The sequence below is a fragment of the Bufo bufo genome, chromosome 3 (assembly GCF_905171765.1).
Source record: "Bufo bufo chromosome 3, aBufBuf1.1, whole genome shotgun sequence".
NCBI classification, from domain to species: Eukaryota; Metazoa; Chordata; class Amphibia; order Anura; family Bufonidae; genus Bufo; species Bufo bufo.
The window spans coordinates 686,830,566-686,852,349 of NC_053391.1; the positions used below are offsets into that span (position 1 = coordinate 686,830,566).

At 45.6% G+C, this 21,784-nt stretch overlaps 1 protein-coding gene across 1 annotated transcript; it reads right to left on the bottom strand.

The window, feature by feature from the left end:
• Nucleotides 1–8,570: 8,570 nt before the first annotated feature.
• On the bottom strand, nucleotides 8,571–9,482 carry LOC120994047 (odorant receptor 131-2-like). The gene has a single exon (XM_040422507.1). The coding sequence runs from the start codon at nucleotides 9,480–9,482 to the stop codon at nucleotides 8,571–8,573; it is 912 nt and encodes a 303-aa protein (XP_040278441.1).
• Between the last annotated feature and the right edge of the window lie 12,302 nt (nucleotides 9,483–21,784).

The window sequence follows — 21,784 nt, forward strand, 5'->3', positions numbered from 1 at the left end:
TCTAATCCATCTGTATCGCCGTCCTTAGGACAGCGATACAGATGCCTGTGCTGTGCTGCGGCAGGGGAGGGAGAGGTGTGTCCCTCCCCTGTTTTTCTGATAGGCTGCAGGCACTAATGCCTGCAGCCTATCAGAGGCCGGCTCAGGCGGCGCGATGACGTCATCATCACACGCCTGAGCCGGGCAGCACACAGCAGGGACACAGGCCGGAAGAGCCTGCATCGCATCGCTGCTGATGGAGGTAAGTATCAGTGTATTTTTTTTTTTTTTGGAGGGGGGGAGCTGGCACTATGGGGGCACTAAAGGGGAGAACGGCACTATGGGGCATCTGGTGGTACTTTTTTTTTAGGTGGCACTTACTGGCACATTATGGGGGGGGGGCACCATGGGGAGAGGAGCACTATGGGGGCTCTAAAGGGGCTTTTTTTTTTTACACATTATGGGGGGCACTATAGGGGAGAACGGCACTAGGGGGCATCTGGTGGCACTATAGGGGCATTATTTGGGGGGCACCATGGGGGAGAGGAGCACTATGGGGGCTCTAAAGGGGCTTTTTTTATTGACATATTATGGGGGCACTATAGGGGAGAATGGCACTATGGGGCATCTGGTGGCACTATAGGGGCATTATTTGGGGGCACTAAGGGGAAGTGGGGGCTCTAAAGGGGCCTTTATTCTTATTGGCACATTATGGGGGCATTATGGCATCTGGTGGCACTAAGGGGGCATTTTTTTACTGGCACATTAGGGTAGGCACTATAGGGGAGAGCGGCACTATGGGGGAGAGGAGCACTATTGGTGCATATGGTGGCACTTAGAAGGGGCATTTTTTACTGGCATATTATGGGGGACACTATGGGGAAGGGGGAGAGGAGCACTATGAGGGCATTTACTGGGGCACTATATAGGGGTATTTTATACTGGCATACATTATGGGGACATTAGCTCAACAGCGGGCACTAAGCGGGGGTATTTCATGTACTGTCATATTGTAGGGAGAATTATTAGTACTAGGAGGTATTATGCGGAGCTTTGCTAATACTGGGGGGCTATGAGGAACATGATTACTAGTATGGGCACTATAGGGGCATTATTACTACTAAGTGTGCTCTGGCAGAGAATTATTTCTATTTTGGGGAGCCCTGTTACTTTGGGGGGCACCCTGCCACAGTATCAGCTTAGCACAATAATTTTTGGGGGACATTATCTTTATACTATTAGTGTCTGGGCGCAGTTATTTTTTTAGAGCACTGTGTGCCAATAATTGTTGAAGGGGGCACTATCTGTGTGGTAGTAGTATTTCCAGGGGGACCGTTTCTGCAGTATAGTATTGGGGGCACAGCGGGCACAGTATTGGGGGTGGCAGAAAAGGGTGTTCAGAAGATGTGAAGATGATGGAAATGTGGAAAACTAATGTCTGTTTGTTAATCTCTGCAGAGATGGGAGATGGCTGAAAAATCATCATGGCGGTCTGGTCTGAATGGAGAAGATAAAGAAAGAGAACGTCTACAACAAAGGTGACATCACTGGATGTAAGAGGTATGGGGCGCTATGTAGGAGAGGAGATGCCATTTGCAGAAGGAGGATTCAGAGCTGGGTGAGGACGGCCAAAGGGGGCAGCAGGCCACGGGCGGGTGGCAGATGGTGGGGGGAACCACAGGCCTTGAGCAGGATCTGGGGAAGGAGAAGAGCGGAGGAGCTTCCTGGCTGTAGCCGGCTGTCTATTGTATAATGTGAAGCAGGCAGTGCAGCCAGGACAGGTCCTCCTCTCTCCGTATGATGTGTAGAGACAGGCCTCAACTATAGAATGTCAGCTGTACAGTGTTTGTTGGGAGTGGCCTATTATATGTAGGAGAGGATTTTAATAATGGGCGGGGCTTCGCGCGCCGCATTGTTATTTTCCTGCACGGCTTTTAGAATCGCCAAGTAAAAGAATCAGCGCAACACACTACACCCCTTCCCTGCATTTTTAAATATAAAGGGGGCTTTGAAAAATTTAATTAGCACAGCGCACTACACATGCCACATTTTTTTGCCTTTCGGACCCCCCTAGACAAAATTCCTGGGTGCTCCCCTGATAACAGGTAAGGTGAAGCAGTTTAGTTGTGCCCGCCAGTAGGTAAATTACTGCACTTTCCTCCTTCATCCATCAGAGGGCGCCGTGCTGTGCAGCACAAGGGTCTCAGCCTTCGGGCTGGGTGTATGTACATTTATTGTATGTTCTCAGCATGTGTGGTTGTGTTTATTGCCACATTTAAGTAAAATTCTGTTTTGGCAAAAGCTGGTGTTGGGGTTGCTTTTCTTGTTTATGACTTCACTGTATCCTGGGGAGCCCACCCTGGTACACGGCTTACACCTACACCATATGTGACAGATCCTACAATGTCCTGCCTGCATCCTTCACCATATGTGACCCATCCTACAATGTCCTGCCTGCATCCTTCACCATATGTGACAGATCCTACAATGCCCTGCCTGCATCCTCCACCATATGTGACAGATCCTACAATGCCCTGCCTGCATCCTCCACCATATGTGACAGATCCTACAATGTACTGCATGCATCCTCCACCATATGTGACCCATCCTACAATGTCCTGCCGGCATGCTTTGCCATATGTGACCCATCCTACAATGTCCTGCCTGCATCCTACAATGTCCTGCACTCATCCTTCACCATATGTGACAGATCCTACAATGTCCTGCCGGCATCCTCCACCATATGTGACAGATCCTATTATGTCCTGCCTGCATCCTCAACCATATATGACCCATCCTACAATGCCCTGCCGGCATCCTCCACCATATGTGACAGATCCTACAATGTCCTGCCTGCATCCTCCACCATATGTGACCCATCCTACAATGTCCTGCCGGCATGCTTTGCCATATGTGACCCATCCTACAATGTCCTGCACTCATCCTTCACCATATGTGACAGATCCTACAATGTCCTGCCGGCATCCTTCACCATATGTGACAGATCCTACAATGTCCTGCCGGCATGCTTTGCCATATGTGACCCATCCTACAATGTCCTGCCTGCATCCTCCACCATATGTGACAGATCCTACAATGTCCTGCCTGCATCCTACAATGTCCTGCCTGCATCCTACAATGTCCTGCACTCATCCTTCACCATATGTGACAGATTCTACAATGTCCTGCCTGCATCCACCACCATATGTGACCCATCCTACAATGTCCTACATGCATCCGCCACCATATGTGACACATCCTACAATGTCCTGCCTGCATCCTCCACCATATGTGACAGATCCTACAATGTCCTGCCTGCATCCTCCACCATATGTGACAGATCCTACAATGTCCTGCCTGCATCCTCCACCATATGTGACAGATCCTACAATGTCCTGCCTGCATCCTCCACCATATGTGACAGATCCTACAATGTCCTGCCTGCATCCGCCACCATATGTGACAGATCCTACAATGTCCTGCCTGCATCCTCCACCATATGTGACCCATCCTACAATGTCCTGCCTGCATCCTCCACCATATGTGACAGATCCTACAATGTCCTGCCTGCATCCTCCACCATATGTGACCCATCCTACAATGTCCTGCCTGCATCCTCCACCATATGTGACAGATCCTACAATGTCCTGCCTGCATCCTCCACCATATGTGACCCATCCTACAATGTCCTGCATGCATCCTCCACCATATGTGACAGATCCTACAATGTCCTGCATGCATCCTCCACCATATGTGACAGATTCTACAATGTCCTGCCTGCATCCTCCACCATATGTGACAGATCCTACAATGTCCTGCCTGCATCCTACAATGTCCTGCACTCATTCTTTACCATATGTGACACATCCTACAATGTCCTGCCTGCATCCTCCACCATATGTGACAGATCCTACAATGCCCTGCCTGCATCCTTCACCATATGTGACCCATCCTACAATGTCCTGCCTGCATCCTTCACCATATGTGACCCATCCTACAATGTCCTGCCTGCATCCTTCACCATATGTGACCCATCCTACAATGTCCTGCCTGCATCCTTCACCATATGTGACAGATCCTACAATGCCCTGCCTGCATCCTCCACCATATGTGACAGATCCTACAATGCCCTGCCTGCATCCTCCACCATATGTAACAGATCCTACAATGTCCTGCCTGCATCCTCCACCATATGTGACCCATCCTACAATGTCCTGCCGGCATGCTTTGCCATATGTGACCCATCCTACAATGTCCTGCCTGCATCCTACAATGTCCTGCACTCATCCTTCACCATATGTGACAGATCCTACAATGTCCTGCCGACATCCTCCACCATATGTGACAGATCCTATTATGTCCTGCCTGCATCCTCAACCATATATGACCCATCCTACAATGCCCTGCCGGCATCCTCCACCATATGTGACAGATCCTACAATGTCCTGCCGGCATCCTCCACCATATATGACCCATCCTACAGTGTCCTGCCTGCATCCTCCACCATATGTGACAGATCCTACAATGTCCTGCCTGCATCCTCCACCATATGTGACCCATCCTACAATGTCCTGCCGGCATGCTTTGCCATATGTGACCCATCCTACAATGTCATGCCTGCATCCTACAATGTCCTGCACTCATCCTTCACCATATGTGACAGATCCTACAATGTCCTGCTTGCATCCTCCACCATATGTGACAGATCCTACAATGTCCTGCCGGCATCCTTCACCATATGTTATTGCTCCTACAATGCTCTGCACGCATCCTCCACCATATGTGACAGATCCTACAATGTCCTCCTGCCGGCATCCTACAATGTCCTGCACTCATCCTTCACCATATGTGACAGATTCTACAATGTCCTGCCGGCATCCTACAATGTCCTGCACTCATCCTTCACCATATGTGACAGATCCTACAATGTCCTGCCGGCATCCTCCACCATATGTGACAGATCCTACAATGTCCTCCTGCCGGCATCCTACAATGTCCTGCACTCATCCTTCACCATATGTGACAGATCCTACAATGTCCTGCCGGCATCCTCCACCATATGTGACAGATCCTACAATGTCCTCCTGCCGGCATCCTACAATGTCCTGCACTCATCCTTCACCATATGTGACAGATCCTACAATGTCCTGCCTGCATCCTACAATGTCCTGCACTCATCCTTCACCATATGTGACAGATCCTACAATGTCCTGCCGGCATCCTCCACCATATGTGACAGATCCTACAATGTCCTCCTGCCGGCATCCTACAATGTCCTGCACTCATCCTCCACCATATGTGACAGATCCTACAATGTCTTGCCCGCATCCTCCACCATATGTGACAGATCCTACAATGTCCTGCACTCATCCTCCACCATATGTGACAGATCCTACAATCTCCTGTCCGCTTCCTTCACCATATGTGACAGATCCTACAATGTCCTCCTGCCGGCATCCTCCACCATATGTTATTGCTCCTACAATGTCCTCCTGCCGGCATCCTCCACCATATGTGACAGCCAGTCTGGTGGGATTACCTTTCCCTGGAGTAAAAGGTTCAGTGTAGACTGCTTGTTACACAAAGTGAAGACTCACAAGCCAGAAAAACCTTTAGACTGACCTCCTCGCCAGTTTTATCTACAGGTTGTGTATCATGGAAAGCAAAATCATGAATACTTGTCCAGATGCTGACAACACAACATTAATCCCTGACCACCTGGACGAGGCTGAGCTAATCTCAGTTTAGGACAGGGATCAGCAACCTTCGGCACTCCGGCTGCTGTGAAACTACAATTCCCAGCATGCTTCATTCATTTTTATGGAGGTTTGGAGAAGAGCACAGTAAATATGCATGCTGGGAGTTGTAGTTGCACAACAGCTGGAGTGCTGCAGGTGGCCTACCCCTGATCTAGGAGAACAAAGCCACCCGCCGTACATGAAGCTTCCGTACACAGGGAATCCGGTGTCCTCCCAGAGATTATGGCTTGTCTCCAGTCTGAGAGAAGAAGAGACCAGCACAGCCTGGTGATAGAGCGCACTGGGCTAGGAGACCTCATCAAGACTCGAGCTACAGGTCTAAGATTTAACCCTTATTATACTGCTCTCCTCAGCATATACTAGGAACCAGGAAGACATATGGACACCATCAACGTTTTGTCCATGTTAACTTACTACAAAATCACAGGCAGCCAACATTTTTTAAGGACAAATAAAAAAAAACCATAATGAATGCTAAAGATTATAAGTGATGCATGTCTGTAGCTCAATATACAGATAAGAACCATTACCATCATTGACTGTGAGCTGTAAAATGATGAAAATTACCTATAAAATAGTCTAGTCTAGAACCACCAGCCTCAAAAAAAATCACGGACACATCTATTTTTTTCACGGATATAGGAAAAAAGTTGCTTAATTTAATGGATTGTCCAGAAATTTCTGGACAGTTGGCAACCCTGCTCCGGGATATGAGTGAGAATTCAGCAGGGTATTCACTGTGGGACTTTTTACAATCAATGTGATACATGTAATTCCAAGTATTTATACCATGTGATCAATTTACATAACGATGTGCAATTACATATACAGAGCATAAAAAGGTAAAATACAATAAATGAATTATAAATATAATAATATGTGCTTGAGCAGCGTCACAATCACAAAACCCGTGTATAGTATTAACCTCTTCCTGACACAGCCACTTTCCGTTTTTTCTGTTTTCCTTCTTTGCTTCTCGCCTTCCATTTAAAGGGGTTGTCTGGGTTCAGAGCTGAACCCTGACATATCCCCATTTTCACCCAGGCAGCCCCCCTGACTTAAGCATCGGAGTTCATGCTCCGATGCTCTCCTTTGCCCTGCGCTGAATCGCGCAGGACGAATGCTTCCGCCCAGCAGTGAGCCCGCTGACGTCGCGGGCACTGATGGGCGGGCTTTAGCGCTGCCCTAGCCTGTCACCGGGCTCACTGCCGGACGGAAGCCTCCGCCGGCAGTGTGTTATTGTAAATAAAAGAGCCCTTGCCCTGGGCTATACATAGCAGGGCAAGTAAGACCCTTTAATATCCCATACAATGTGGTGGACAGTTGGAAAAAAAAATCTAATGTGGTGACACTGTAAACGTAGGCACTCTATGGAGGTCTCTACTGTAAGAGCGATCCTAGTATGGAGGTCTCTACTGTAAGAGTAGTCACACTATGGAGGCCTCTACTGTAAGAGCAGTCACACTATGGAGGTCTCTACTGTAAGAGTGGTCCTAGTATGGAGGTATCTACTGTAAGAGCAGTCACAATATGGAGGTCTCTACTGTAAGATCAGTCACATTATGGAGGTCTCTACTGTAAGAGCGGTCCTAGTATGGAGGTTTCTATTGTAAGACCAGTCACACTGTGGAGGACTCTACTGTAAGAGCAGTCACACTATGGAGGTCTCTACTGTAAGAGCAGTCACACTATCGAGGTCTCTACTGTAAGAGCAGTCACACTATGGAGGTCTCTACTGTAAGAGCAGTCACACTATCGAGGTCTCTCCTGTAAGAGCAGTCACACTATGGAGGTCTCTACTGTAAGAGCGGTCACACTATGGAGGTCTCTACTGTAAGAGCGGTCACACTATAGAGGTCTCTACTGTAAGAGCGGTCACACTATAGAGGTCTCTACTGTAAGAGCGGTCACACTATAGAGGTCTCTACTGTAAGAGCGGTCACACTATGGAGGTCTCTACTGTAAGAGCAGTCACACTATCGAGGTCTCTACTGTAAGAGCAGTCACACTATGGAGGTATCTACTGTAAGAGTGGTCCTAGTATGGAGGTCTCTACTGTAAGAGCAGTCACATTATGGAGGTCTCTACTGTAAGAGCAATCACATTATGGAGGTCTCTACTGTAAGAGCAGTCACACTATGGAGATCTCTACTGTAAGAGCGGTCCTAGTATGAAGGTCTCTACTGTAGGAGCAGTCACAGTATGGAGATCTCTACTGTAAGAGCGGTCCTAGTATGGAGGTTTATACTGTAAGAGCAGTCACACTGTGAAGGACTCTACTGTAAGAGCGGTCACACTATGGAAATCTCTACTGTAAGAGCAGTCACACTATGGAAATCTCTACTGTAAGAGTGGTCACACTATGGATGTCATTACTGTAGGGGTCACACTATGGAGGTAAAGTGTTTTGGCTCCTGCTTGCTGTGTTACCTTGGATTTTTGCTGTAGGTAGGTGCCACCAAGGAGCTTCACTTTTTGTTCTTCAGAGATCAACACTCCCCTCATATGAACATGTAGACCAATGTTTCATGGCTGAGCTGTTTCTGCTTCTGGCCATTTCTTCTTGTCATTGCAGCACATACATGACCTGAGCCCATTAAATAGGGCAAGTATTTGGTGGCCATCAGAAGTAGTATCTGAGGAAAAATTCATCAGTCATTGAGCTCTCCAGTATGACCACCTCCGCTATCTTTATTGATGGAGATATCTTGATATTATGACCCTGCTATCAATGGGAGTGACTCCTAATGACCTCGTTGCCAAAAACAACACCCATTTATGTGAGAAGTGGAGAAGGGTACTTATTTATGCAGTCCTTAATTGGGATAATTATTATTTTTCAAAACCTTGTTGTGGACGACAGACACAAGATATTGTGCAATATTTTCTTATATGTTTTCGGAAATCTTCTTCTCTTACTCCATAGATGACCGGACTGAGGAATCTGGGCACACATGTGAACAAAACGTAGTTTGAAATGATTAAGTAAAACATGTAATTGTTCACATAGGTCTCGGTTACGGTCGAGATTAAGGAGGCTGTACACAACATGAGTTGGAAGGCATGGAGCATCACAGTTTTCCCAGCTTTAATGGCTGAAGAACGACCAGAACCGACCCTCCTAGCAACCAGCATGACATTAATGTAGGTAAATACAATGATCAAGGCCACCATGGTGAAGCTAAGAATATTGTTGAAGGCCCTGACCACATTTTGTATGGGGCTTATTATCTTTATAGCACCACACAACTCATAAAGGGAATATGAGTTTCTTTCTGCAAAGTAGATCACAGTAATGAAGTTTATACTACTTAGAGACAGCCCTACGGCCCAGATCACAGCAATTGCATATTTAGTTCTCCTTGGTGTACAAAACTGTACATGTCTCAGTGGGAAACATATGGCTATGTAAAGTTCTAGAGACATGACGGCCAAGTTGTATGGGGTCACTAGAAAGAAAGTGCCGAAGAAGCTTTGAATGATGAAACAGACTATTATGGGGAAATAAATAGAATTCATGTAAGACACTACAATGAAATTTGTTGAGATCATAAACAACGTGTCATTGATGAGCATGTTGACAAAAAGGACGTATCGAGGGTTCTCCTGCATGTGAGGAGTGGTGAAGAAGACCTTCAGCATAATGGCGATGAAGTAGGAGAAGAAGGTGAAACACAAAAGAGATGTAATCAGAAAAACAGTTCTGGTGACATCATCAACTCCGTTGGTGTAAGAGAACATCATGGTAACATTCCCAGGATCAGATGTGGAATTCAACATTGGAAAACTGGATGGTAGCAATTCTTCTAGGAGATCTCACACAAGAACGTGACAGTGTTGAGCTCGTCAGATGTCTAGAAAAATAATATATATATATATATATATATATATGCATTATAACTTACAGACTTCTTTTCTGCTGCACATACTAGAATGAGTATCTACCTATCAGACTTACCTCTATCCATAACATGTCCATGTTCCTTGGGATGTCTCGCAGTTCCTGTATACAGATGAAGCATTTTAATTTCAATAAGAGTTCATTTACTGCCATGGATCATCATAAGGTGTTGTACATTACATCTTTAGCATCACTGTCTGTGGGTTCTAGAGTTGTCCTCCATATTAAGTCACCTTTTAATGGAGCATGCTCTGTTGTTGTTTCCCCCCCCCCCCCCCTTCCCTAAGATTCATGTGGAATCCAACTGAAAAAAAAATAAAAATCCATATGTTTTAGTGTGCAATCAGAGTATGGCCTCATTGACTTCTATGGGTAGCATATAAACAGTTCCACACAGATCAGAGGTACTGTGTAGCCTTAAAGGGGTATTCCAGTTATAACAAGTTATCCCCTATGCGCATGATCGGAAAAGTGCACCATCGCTCCATTCATTTCTATGGGAGCACCGAACAAAGCCGAGTACAGCATAGAAATTAATGGAGCTACGACATGATTTTCCAACCAGCTGCTCCATCCATTTCAGGGGGCTCCACAGGGTAGGGGGCCTTCGTTCTCGTGATCGGTGGGGGTCCCTGCGGTAGGACCCCTTCAGCCTGATAGTTATGGATAGAGGATAACTTGTTATAACCTGATTGCTATGAGTACATCACATGCACCCCTAAAAAAAATGCGCAGTCACTAGGAATAGGTGGATGACTCACGTCCACCAGAATAGACTATCACAAAACAGCTTATCATTCACTTATAGAGATGTTCCTAAGTAATGAGCCCGTCCCTATGACACCCATATGACCTAATATAAAACTTGGTGTAGACCCAGGCATACTTTGGCTTTTTTGGCATGTCCTATAGTGATGGAGTCCATTTCCAGACATTGATGGAGTCCATCCTCATACTGCTAACTCTGGCCATGCCTCTGTCTAGAACGATGGTGTCCAACTTATGACTCTCCAGTGCCATTTCTCTTCGATATGGCAGAAGAGACACAAACATGGAAGGGGTCACTAACTTCTGTCACCAATATATTCAGTATCTACCTGCAAGTTAATGGACACTCACAGCGCTATAGCCAGCATTACAGTGTAGACACACGGGGGGGTTCGGTTGCTCTTCTCTGAGGCTTCTGCATGGTGCACATATTTATAGTTGTAGAGTGAAGCTCCCAGTAGAGCGTGATATCCCTGGATTCAAGGAATCAGTGAGCGTAATATCTAATTATAACACTGGAGACATAGAAAGCTATTTCAGCATTTTAGTTTTGAGGCTGTAAATGAGCCTCTGGAGAATCATCTCAAAGTTCCTTCACAGCCTTGGTTCTGCATGGCTCAAAGGTGTATTTTTAATGTGTATATTATACAATATTTGAGGTCTGATTATGGAGTGGCTGAGATTGCATACCCTACAGTGTGGCTTATATAAGCGTGGATACTGTGGTTTGGGTGGTGGCCTGATTGGGGTAGTCTTTAGGGCAGTAGGCTGAACCATGTGACTGATGGGAAGGGTGGTGTAGTGGGTTCCATGGAATAGTATGTATACTTACCCATATCCAAGTTGTCAAATTTGGACTATTTATGCCCAACCAAAGAAACCCCAACCTGCCCACTTTGGGTAAGGTTTCCATATCTCCAGCCCGTTTTACTGTTTGGTCCACAGGATTGTCCTGACAAAACCATGACTGTTGGCATGTATGAGCCCAGAGAATTCAGACCATCTGACTGGCAGAGGAAATCCTAAGATAGACCTTAGTCCTGGTTGGTAGGTTTATGTTGGTGGGACATGGTTTGGGATGACAGAGCCCTTGAAAGCAATCGTAGCGGCTTCAGAGAACACCATCAACCACTCTAAAGCCTATATTAGACAGAACAAATATTGAACGAGCCTCACGAGATGTAATAAGTATTAAATGGCGAGCAAGGAAGGAATGGGAATGAATAATGCAAGTCACCCGTACATACTAAATGGTAAAAAAATGGGTAACACTGACATGGAAAAGGACTTAGGAATTTTAGTGAACAACAAACTAAGCAGTAAAAACCAGTGTCAGGCAGCTGTTGCCAAGGCCAATAAGATAATAAGTTGCTTCAAAAGGGGCATAGATGCCCGTGATGAGAACATGGTTCTGCCACTTTACAAACCACTAGTCAGACCACACATGGAGTACTGTGTACAGTTCTGGGCGCCTGTGAACAAAGCAGATAAAGCAGAGCTGGAGAGGGTCCAGAAGAGGGCAACTAAATTAGTAACTGGAATAGGTGGACTACAGGTCCCAGAAAGATTATTATTATCAGACGACTGAGAGGAGATCTAATAACGATGTATAAATATATCAGGGGTCAGTACAGAGATCACTCCCATCATCTATTTACCCCCAGGACTGTGACGAGGGGACATCCTCTGCGTCTGGAGGAAAGACGGTTTGTACACAAACATAGAAAAGGGTTCTTTACGGTAAGAGCAGTGAGACTATGGAACTCTCTGCCTGAGGAGGTGGTGATGGTGAGGTCACTAAGAGAGTTCAAGAGGGGCCTGGATGTGTAATACCCCAGAGTTGTGTTACTACACGCCTCTACCCCGCTACTGTCTCCTAAGAACCTTTATACTGTCATCAGATATGATTTTGCTCATGTCCTCCACAAATGTGCATATACAACTATGTTAACTGTAATGGTTCATGTAACTAGCCTGGTTACCAGTGGGTGGCAGCATCATTGGCAGAGATAGTCTTAATGTTATGGCAGTTCAGAGTGGAGCAATCCTGTTCTATTCTGCCCCCCCCCCCCTCTTTCTAGAGAGAGTTGGGCTAGTCCCTCTTCCTGTAGCAAGGGAGGGAAGAACCAGTTAGAACCAGATATAGTTTGCCCCCTGTTGGAGAAAGGAGGGTTTTGAGTAGTGTAACGTTACAGCTACTCCCTCCTTAGGAAAGAAAGTAGGGGCATTGCTCCGCAAGAGACCTGGCCAAATACCCAGTCTGAGCACCTTCAGCTCTGCTGGATGAAGAGAGCAGAAACTTCAGGCAAACTCCAGAGTTCCAGGAAGAAAGCATCCCCTGAAAATCCATCTGTGAGATAAGTCCAGAGACCTAGGAGAAGCCAATTCCTCCTCAGCTAGTCTGTCCCCACACAGCAGAAGTTACCAGATAAGTGCAGAAGCTAACCCTGCCACAGTTACAGAGCTATCAGACGTTTATCCTGCAAGCTTCACATTTAAAGCAGAAGTACTCATTCCTGCCAATGATTGCCAAAACCTGCTGGGACCAGAGACCAAAGCTGTATACTGTTTGAATGCAAGTTATTTCAAGTAAAGCAATGTTTGAACTTTGTCTAAAGGTGTGGACATCATTTATTCTGCAAAGTTCCTCTATTACTCCTACTATCAGTACACTTAAATTTATTGCAAGTGAGCCAGGAGCCAGGAGTCCAGCCGTCCCCAGGTAGGAGACACTGTGACACAATTTACACTACCCTACAGAGACAATATAGGCCATTACCCCACTCTGGCATTCCTAATCTGGGATGTGCGTTATTGCACCTTGGAAGGGCCCTGGGATAGTACCCTGCGCACACTGCAATTGGCTTCACGACAAATACTGAATATTATCCACCCGTACCTGGCCACTGCAGATGTATTTCTGGAGTGTAATAATATTACAGGTTATAGAGATGGGTTGTTGATCCAGGGAGTTATTCTGACTGCCTGATTGGAGTCGGGAAGGAATTTATTTCCTAAAGTGAGGAAAATTAGCCTTGCAACTTGCAGGATAACAGGCTGAACTGGATGGACAGATGTCTTTTTTTCAGCCCTATTAACTATGTTACCATAAATCGCCGGTTTCTCGCCAATCATGATATTCCATCCTGCTAAAAAATGTATCAGATCCGTTTATATACCGTATATATACAGTGCCTTGAAAAAGTATTCTGTCACGGCGGGGAGTGGGGAAAACCCCCCACCGTGCAATGACAGTGGCTGCAACGCCAAATAGCAGGGAGCAGGTCACCTCCTAGTGCAACCCTGAACTCTCCCTAGACTCCTAACGCATGAGCCGCCTCAGAAGGTAAGGGGGCTCATGCTCACCAACCTTTGAGCCTGCTATCCCTGCAAAGCCCTAGGCCTTATGACAGGGCAAAGACCACCCATTCATCCTACACCACGGATGAATGGTGTCTCCAGAGGCCCAGTGGCAAACAGGATGCAAGACCATGGGCTAAACAGTACGGCAGGTAAGTAACAGCAACACAACAATGCTATCCACACCTACCTACCGCAGCCGTGATGAAAGGGGGCTCCAAGCTGGAAAACCCACAGTCTAGTCTTCGCTTAAACCCCTCCGGGAAAGCACGCCCCTTCCGGAGCCACATACCACAATCAAACCTCCAAGCAAAATCAAACTGACCTTCAGGCTCCACCACACCAACATATAAGGAGGCCTGAGGTCACACCCACCACACCTACCAAGCACACCTTAACACCGTGCACACCAAAGCAGGGAAATGAAACATCCTTAAAGGGAAAGCGCACACACATGCATATCAACAAGTTGCCACCGGCAACCAGCATGCGCGGCAAAAGTGTCACGGCACACACCAAAGGCCGTGACATATTCACCCCCCTCTCTTTTTTCATATTTTGGTGCCTCACAACCTGGAATTAACATGGATTGTTTGAGGATTTGCATCATTTCATTTATAGAACATGCCCACAACTTTGAAGATCTTTTTTTATTTTTTATTGTGAAGCAAACAACAAATAGGACAGAATAACAGAAAAAGTCAATGTGCAGAACTATTCACCCCCCTAACGTCAATACGCAATCACAGCTCCAAGTCGCTATGAGCCACATCTTAACACTGGGATTTTTGGCCATTCCTCCTTGCAGATCTGCTCCAGCTCCTTCAGGTTGGATGTTTGCGCTTGTGAACAGCCATCTTTAGGTCTGATCACAGATTTCCTATTGGATTGAGATCTGGGCTGTGACTCGGCCATTCCAACACATTTATATGTTTCCCCTTAAACCACCCAAGTGTTGGTGTAGCCGTGTGTTTGGGGTCATTGTCCGGCTGGAAGATGAACCTCCGTCCTAGCCTCAGATCACGCACAGAGTGGTGCAGGTTTTGTTGAAGAATATCCCTGTATTTAGCCCCATCCATCTTTCCCTCAACTCTGACCAGTTTCCCAGTCCCCCCAGCAGGATGCTGCCATCACCATGTCTCACTGTGGGGATGGTGTTCTTTGGGTGATGTGATGTGTTGGGTTTGCGCCAGACATAGCCTTTTCTTTGATGGCCGAAAAGTTAAATTTTAGTCTCCTCAGACCAGAGCACCTTCCTCCATACATTTTGGGAGTCTCCCACATGCATTTTCGCAAACTCCCAACGTGCCTTATTGTTTTTAGCTGAAATTAATGGCTTTCTTCTGGCCGTTCTGCCTTAAAGCCTAACTCTATGGAGCGTACGGCTTATTGTCGTCTTATGTACAGATACTCCAGTCTCTGCTGTGGAACTCTGCAGCTCTTCCAGGGTTACCTTAGGTCTCTGTGCTGCCTCTCTGATTAATGCCCTCCTTGCCCGGTCCGTGAGTTTTGGTGGGCGGCCGTCTCTTGGCAGGTTTTCTGTTGTGCCATGTTCTTTCCATTTGGTTATGATAGATTTGATGGTGCTCCTGGGGATCATCAAAGATTTGGATATATTTGTATAACCTAACCCTGACTTGTACTTCTCAATAACATTGTCCCTTACTTGTTTGGAGAGTTCCTTGGTCTTCATGGCAGTGTTTGGTTAGTGATGCCTCTTGCTTTGGTGTTGCAGCCTCTGGGGCCTTTCAAAAAAGGTGCGTATATGTAATGACAGATCATGTGACACTTAGATTACACACAGGTGACATCATTTCACTAATGATGTGACTTCTGAAGGTAATTGGTTGCACCAGAGCTTTTTATGGGCTTCCTAACAAAGGGGGTGAATGCATACGAACATGCCTGTTTTCTATTTCTGAACAAATGTTTAATTTATATATTTTTCTCATTTCACTTCACCATCTTAGACTATTGTGTTCTGATCCATCACATAAAATTCAGATTAATGAAACATTAAATTTAAGGCTGTAATGTAACAAAAAAACGAAAAAAATCAAGGGGGTGAATACTTTTGCAAGGCACTGTGTATATATATACATATATAAGAAAAACACTGCAGCACTTCCAAATAGGTGAAAAAATTTGGGATCCCTTTTATTGATTGAACACTTTGGTCAAGTGTAATTCCGCTGGCACTCCTTCTGTCTATATGTTTGCTAGGCGTGCTGCCCTGGACTTTTTGTATATATATATATATATATATATATATATATATATATACAGTGCCTTGCAAAATTATTCACCCCCCTTGACTTTTTTCGTATTTTGTTACATTACAGCCTTAAGTTCAATGTTTCATTAAACTGAATTTTATGTGATTTTTTTATGTGACAGAACACAATAGTCTAAGTTGGTGAAGTGAAATGAGAAAAATATATAAATAAAACTATTGTTTAGAAATAGAAAACAGAAAATTGCCATGTGCGTATGTATTCACCCCCTTTGTTAGAAAGCCCCAAAAAAGCTCTGGTGCAACCAATTACCTTCTGAAGTCACATAATTACTAAAATAATGTCCACCTGTGTGTAATCTAAGTGTCACATGATCTGTCATTACATATACACATCTTTTTTGAAAGGCCCCAAAAGCTGCAACACCTAAGCAAGAGGCATCACTAATCAAACACTGCCACGAAGACCAAGGAACTCTCCAAACAAGTAAGCGACAATGTTGTTGAGAACTAAAAGCCAGGGTTAGGTTATAAAAAAATATCCAAATTTTTGATGATCCCCAGGAGCACCATCAAATCTATCATAACCAAATGGAAAGAACATGGCACAACAGCAAACCTGCCAAGAGACGGCCGCCCACCAAAACTCACGGACCGGGCAAAGAGGGCATTAATCAGAGAGACCTAAGGTAACCCTGGAATAGCTGCAGAGTTCCACAGCAAGGACTGGAGTATCTGTACATAGGACGACAAATTCGGCCATCAAAGGAAACGCTATGTCTGGCGCAAAGCCAACACATCACATCACCCAAAGTACACCATCCCCACAGTCAGACATGATGGGACTGGGAAACTGGTCAGAGTTGAGGGAAAGATGGATGGTGCTAAATACAGGGATATTCTTCAGCAGAACCTGCCCCACTCTGTGGGTGATTTGAGGATCGGACGGAGGTTCACCTTCCAGCCGGACAATGACCCCAAACACACGGCTAAAGCAACACTTGAGTGGTTTAGGGGAAACATGTAAATGTGTTGGAATGGCCGAGTCACAGCACAGATCTCAATCCAATAGAAAATCTGTGGTCAGACTTAAAGATGGCTGTTCACAAGCGCAAACATCCAACTTGAAGGCGCTGGGGCAGTTCTGCAAGGAGGAATGGGCAAAAATCCCAGTGTTAAGATGTGGCAAGCTCAAAGAGACTTATCCAAAGTGACTTGGAGCTGTGATTGCTGCAAAAGCTGGCTCTACAAAGTATTGACTTTAGGGGGGTGAATAGTTCTGCACATTGACTTTTTCTGTTATTTTGTCCTATTTGTTGTTTGCTTTACAATAAAAAAAAAAACATCTTCAAAGTTGTCGACATGTTCTGTACATTACATGATGCAAAAAAAAAACATGTTAATATCAAGTTGTGAGGCACCAAAATACGAAAAAAGTCAAGGGGGGTGAATACTTTTGCAAGGCACTGTATATACTACTCACAAAAAGTTAGGGATATTTGTCTTGCAGGTGAAATTTCAGGATGAACCTAAAATGCCCTCTAACCTTTACAGGTGAACTTAATGCAACCTTCTCTAAACTTCTGAATGCACATGTCCAATTGTTCAATCTTTCAGTACTTTTTGCACAACTTGCTGTTCTCTAACAAGGAGCTTAACGGCAAAAATCACAACAGGTGTTTGATCCATGAATCGACCTATACATTTTCTGGTTCAATTAGAATTGGTATTTAAACAGCCCTCCTGTTCACATCAAGATGACACCTAAACAGTTGATCAACAGTAGCTCGCCATTGCGAGGCTTTAAACAGGATGTTCTCAGACAGAAGTGTCATCAGAAAGTTATAACAGAGAAACTGACCACATCCCACACTGATGACCGCTTCATTGTGAACAATGCCCTGCGGAACCGGATGATGAATGCCACACAACTCCAGGCACATTTAAGGGAGGTGATAGGCACCCAAGTGTCATGTCAGACCATTTAAGACTGTTTGTATTAGTGTAGTCTGCGTGCTAGACGACCTGCAAGGGTACCTGACCACACCACCAGGCACAGACGTCATCGTCTTGCATGGGCCAGGGAGCATCTATGCTGAACCAGGGACCAGTGGGTCTCAGTGCTGTTTACTGATGAAAGTTGATTCACGCTGAGCATAAATGATGGCCACCAATGATGTTGGAGATGTCAAGGAGAGGGCTATGCATCAGCCACTATGTCACCAGATGATCCTTTGGTGGTGGTGATGTTACAGTGTGGTCAGGTGTGTCTAGTCAATACAAAACTGCCCTATACTTTGTGAATCGTACAGTGACAAGTCCATACTACATGAAGAACATCATTAATCCAGTCATTGTGCTTCTGCAGAGCAACACAGGCCTAATTTCATCTTCACGGATGACAATGCACCAGCTCATGGAGGTGGCATCATTAGGGAACGGCTGCTGGAGACTGGGGGACCTAAAATTGAGTGGCCTGCACTTTCTCCAGACCTGAATCCCATAGAAAACCTATGGGATCAGCCGAGTTGTCATGTAGAGGTAACTCTGTACCCCAGAACCTCAATGACCTGAGGGCCGCCCTTCAAGAAGAGTGGGATGTCATGCCTCAGCGGACAATAAGTCGACTTGTGAACAGCAGGAGACTTCATTGCCAAGCTGTAATTGATACTCAAGGCCACATGACAAGTTCCTGAGACACTGACATTTTGTGGCGGTACCCAGCACTGATGGTGGCTTTTGTTTGAATAATTTGATTAAGGGCTCATGCCCACGACCGTATGTATTTTGCGGTCTGCAAAAAATGTTTCCACGAAAAATACGGATGACGTCTGTGTGCATTCTGTATTTTGCGGAACGGAACAGCCGGCCCCTAATAGAACAGTCCTATCCTTGTCCGTAATGCGGACAATAATAGGACATGTTCTATTTTTTTGCGGAACGGAAATACGCAAACGGAATGCACACAGAGTGACTTCTGTTTTTTTGCGGACCCATTGAAATTAATGGTTCCGTATACTGTCCGCAAAAAAAACGGAACGGACACGGAAAGAATATACTGTCGTGTGCATGAGCCCTAAAGGGAGTCTGTCACCTCATTTTCACCAATATAACGAACCACACTGCCCTATGGAAGATTGCAAACGCTTTCCAAGCATTCCTGTGTGCCCTTTGCGCCTTTATTCCATGTCCAGGAAAAGCACTTTTAGGGCTCATTCAAACGACCGTGGTTTGGTTTCGGGTGCGGACCCATTCACTTCAATGGGGCCGCAAAAGATGCGGACAGCACTCCCGTGTGCTGTCCGCATCCGTTGCTCTGTTCCGTGGCCCTGCAAAAATTATATTATTTCTATAAAGGGCCATCCGTTCCGTTCCGCAAATTGCGGAAGGCACATGGGCGGCACCCGTGTTTTGCGGGTCCGCAATTTGCTGGAAAACAGCTCCCAAGTGCCCAGCTGAAAGTGAAAGTATAAACAGCTTTCATTCCTGACTCGATTTCTAACGGCTATATCTTCTGATATAGTGGATATAATGCTGTGGTTCTAATCTCAAGATATGGTCTGGTTTGCTTTGGGCAATTAGGTTCTGTTTTCCAGCAGAAAAAAAGTGCTTTTACTGGACATTGAATACAGACAAAAAGTGCACACATGGATGCTTGGAAAGCATTTGCAATCTTCTGTGGGGCAGTGTGGTTAGTTATATTGGTCAAAAAGAGGTGACAGGCTCCCTTTAAGACGAGGAAATCACCATTGCTGCTTCTACTTGAATGACCAACTTTCATGATATAATATCACTGGAGCTTGAACTTTTTAAGTTCTCCATGAATTTCACCCGAATGCTAAATATTTCCCAACTTTTTGTGAATAGTGTATATGGAGTCGTCTACTCGCTTAGATCGCTTGGTACTTCGTAGTGAACGATTAATGAGCAAAAGTACGAAAGAACATCACTCAATGTAATAAGCACATTTTTGGTAACGAGCAGCAAGATCTTCGATCTAATTGTTATCTGCAAGACATCAGCAGGTCTAATACAAGCCTTAGTGAAGAAGTGATAAGTAATGTTAAACTGTTTGAATAGACTTTGGGCTGCAATTATGTCCTGTACACCCTACCACATGAAACCACTCTTTAAGGTGAATAATGTACATTAGAAGGTATTACTGCACAATGGACATCCATCTGCGTCCTGACCTTCAATAGTGAGTGGTTGCCATGCATCAGCTGCGCCCATCTCCCCTTCTCTGCTTCTATCTCCTACGCATCCCAGATCTGCTGATGCTATGCAACCATCAGTGTCCACCTCCCCTGCTCTGGCCAAGAAGCTCCATCCTGGCTCCTGGCTCTCCTGTATTATTAATGAGGGGTCAGGTAGTTTTATTCTTCACTAGCAGAAGGACCCGGCTTCGCTCGGGTATATTTCATCTATTTCATTTAATGTTTCTGTGTGTCGTTAAAAGATATAGACAAAATCCCCCATAACAGTGACCTCTACAGCACCCCGCCCCTTTAACAGTGAACTCCACAGTCCCCCACCCCTTAACACTGACCCCCCACAGTGCCTCACCACTTTAAAATGGGACCTCCACAGCAGCCCATCCCCTTAACTTTGACCTTCACAGCAGCCCGCCCCTTTAACTGTGAGTTTCACAGTACCCTGCTGCCTTAACAGTGACCTCCACAGCAGTTGCCCCTTTAATAGTGGCCCCTGCCCCTTTAACAGTGACCTCCACAGCGGCCTTCCCCCTTAACAGTAACATTCACAGTGAACGCCTCTTTAACAGTGACCTCCATAGTGTCCGCCCCTTTAACAGTGACCTCCACAGCGGACTGCCCCCTTAACAGTAACATCCACAGTGAACGCCTCTTTAACAGTGACCTCCATAGTGTCCGCCACTTTAACAGTGACCTCCTCAGAGGCCTCCCCCTTACCAGTGATCTCCACAGTACCCCACTCCCTTAACAGTGACCTCACAGTACCCTGCTGCCTTAACAGTGACCTCCACAGCAGTTGCCCCTTTAATAGTGGCCCCTGCCCCCTTAACAGTGAGCTCCACAGTGCACGCCCCTTTAACAGTGACGTCCACAGCGCCCTGCCCCTTTAATGCTAGGGCTACACGACGACCTGTGTCGCACAACATTTTGTCTCAACAATTTTTATAATGTTAGGCTAGGTGTCGCACTGCGACATGCTGCGACTGCGACGTGACAGTTGCAAAAAATCCATCCAAGATGGATGCATGTAGCAGCGTAGTTGTGCCCTATATGTCACGCGACTTATTGTCGTCGTGCAGCCCTAGCCTAAAGCTGACCTACAGCAGTGAAGAAAAATGGCTGGGTTGTTATGGAAACCTGGAGTAAAACTGTGTGTATGTGGAGACTAAGGGCCTGCGAGCTTCTATTGGCTGATAAGGGACATGTGACCGTGTGTATGGCAGTTTGGATATGAAGTGAAAGACTTGCAGGCTTATATTGGCTAATGCAGGTCATTTTTGAGGAATATCTCAGGAACGGTACGACCTAGAGAGCTGAGACCCCCACAAGATTTCTTTCCAGGTATCAAGGGATGTGTATACCAAGTTTCGTTGAAATGGATGGTTGTGTTTTTGATATATACATATATACGTCCTTCTTTATATACTGTATATAGATTAGATGACTGTAAAATGACTGGTGTAAGGACAACACTTCCCAAAATACAAATTACCAGACCAAGCTCTATATATACACTGAACAAGTAGAAAATGCTGGGAGAGTTCAGCTCTAAAGCCTTTAGAATAGTGAG

Bases quoted from the DNA above. Each gene is read 5' to 3' on its own strand.
- LOC120994047 (XM_040422507.1), bottom strand. From the start codon at position 9,482: ATGATGTTCTCTTACACCAACGGAGTTGATGATGTCACCAGAACTGTT.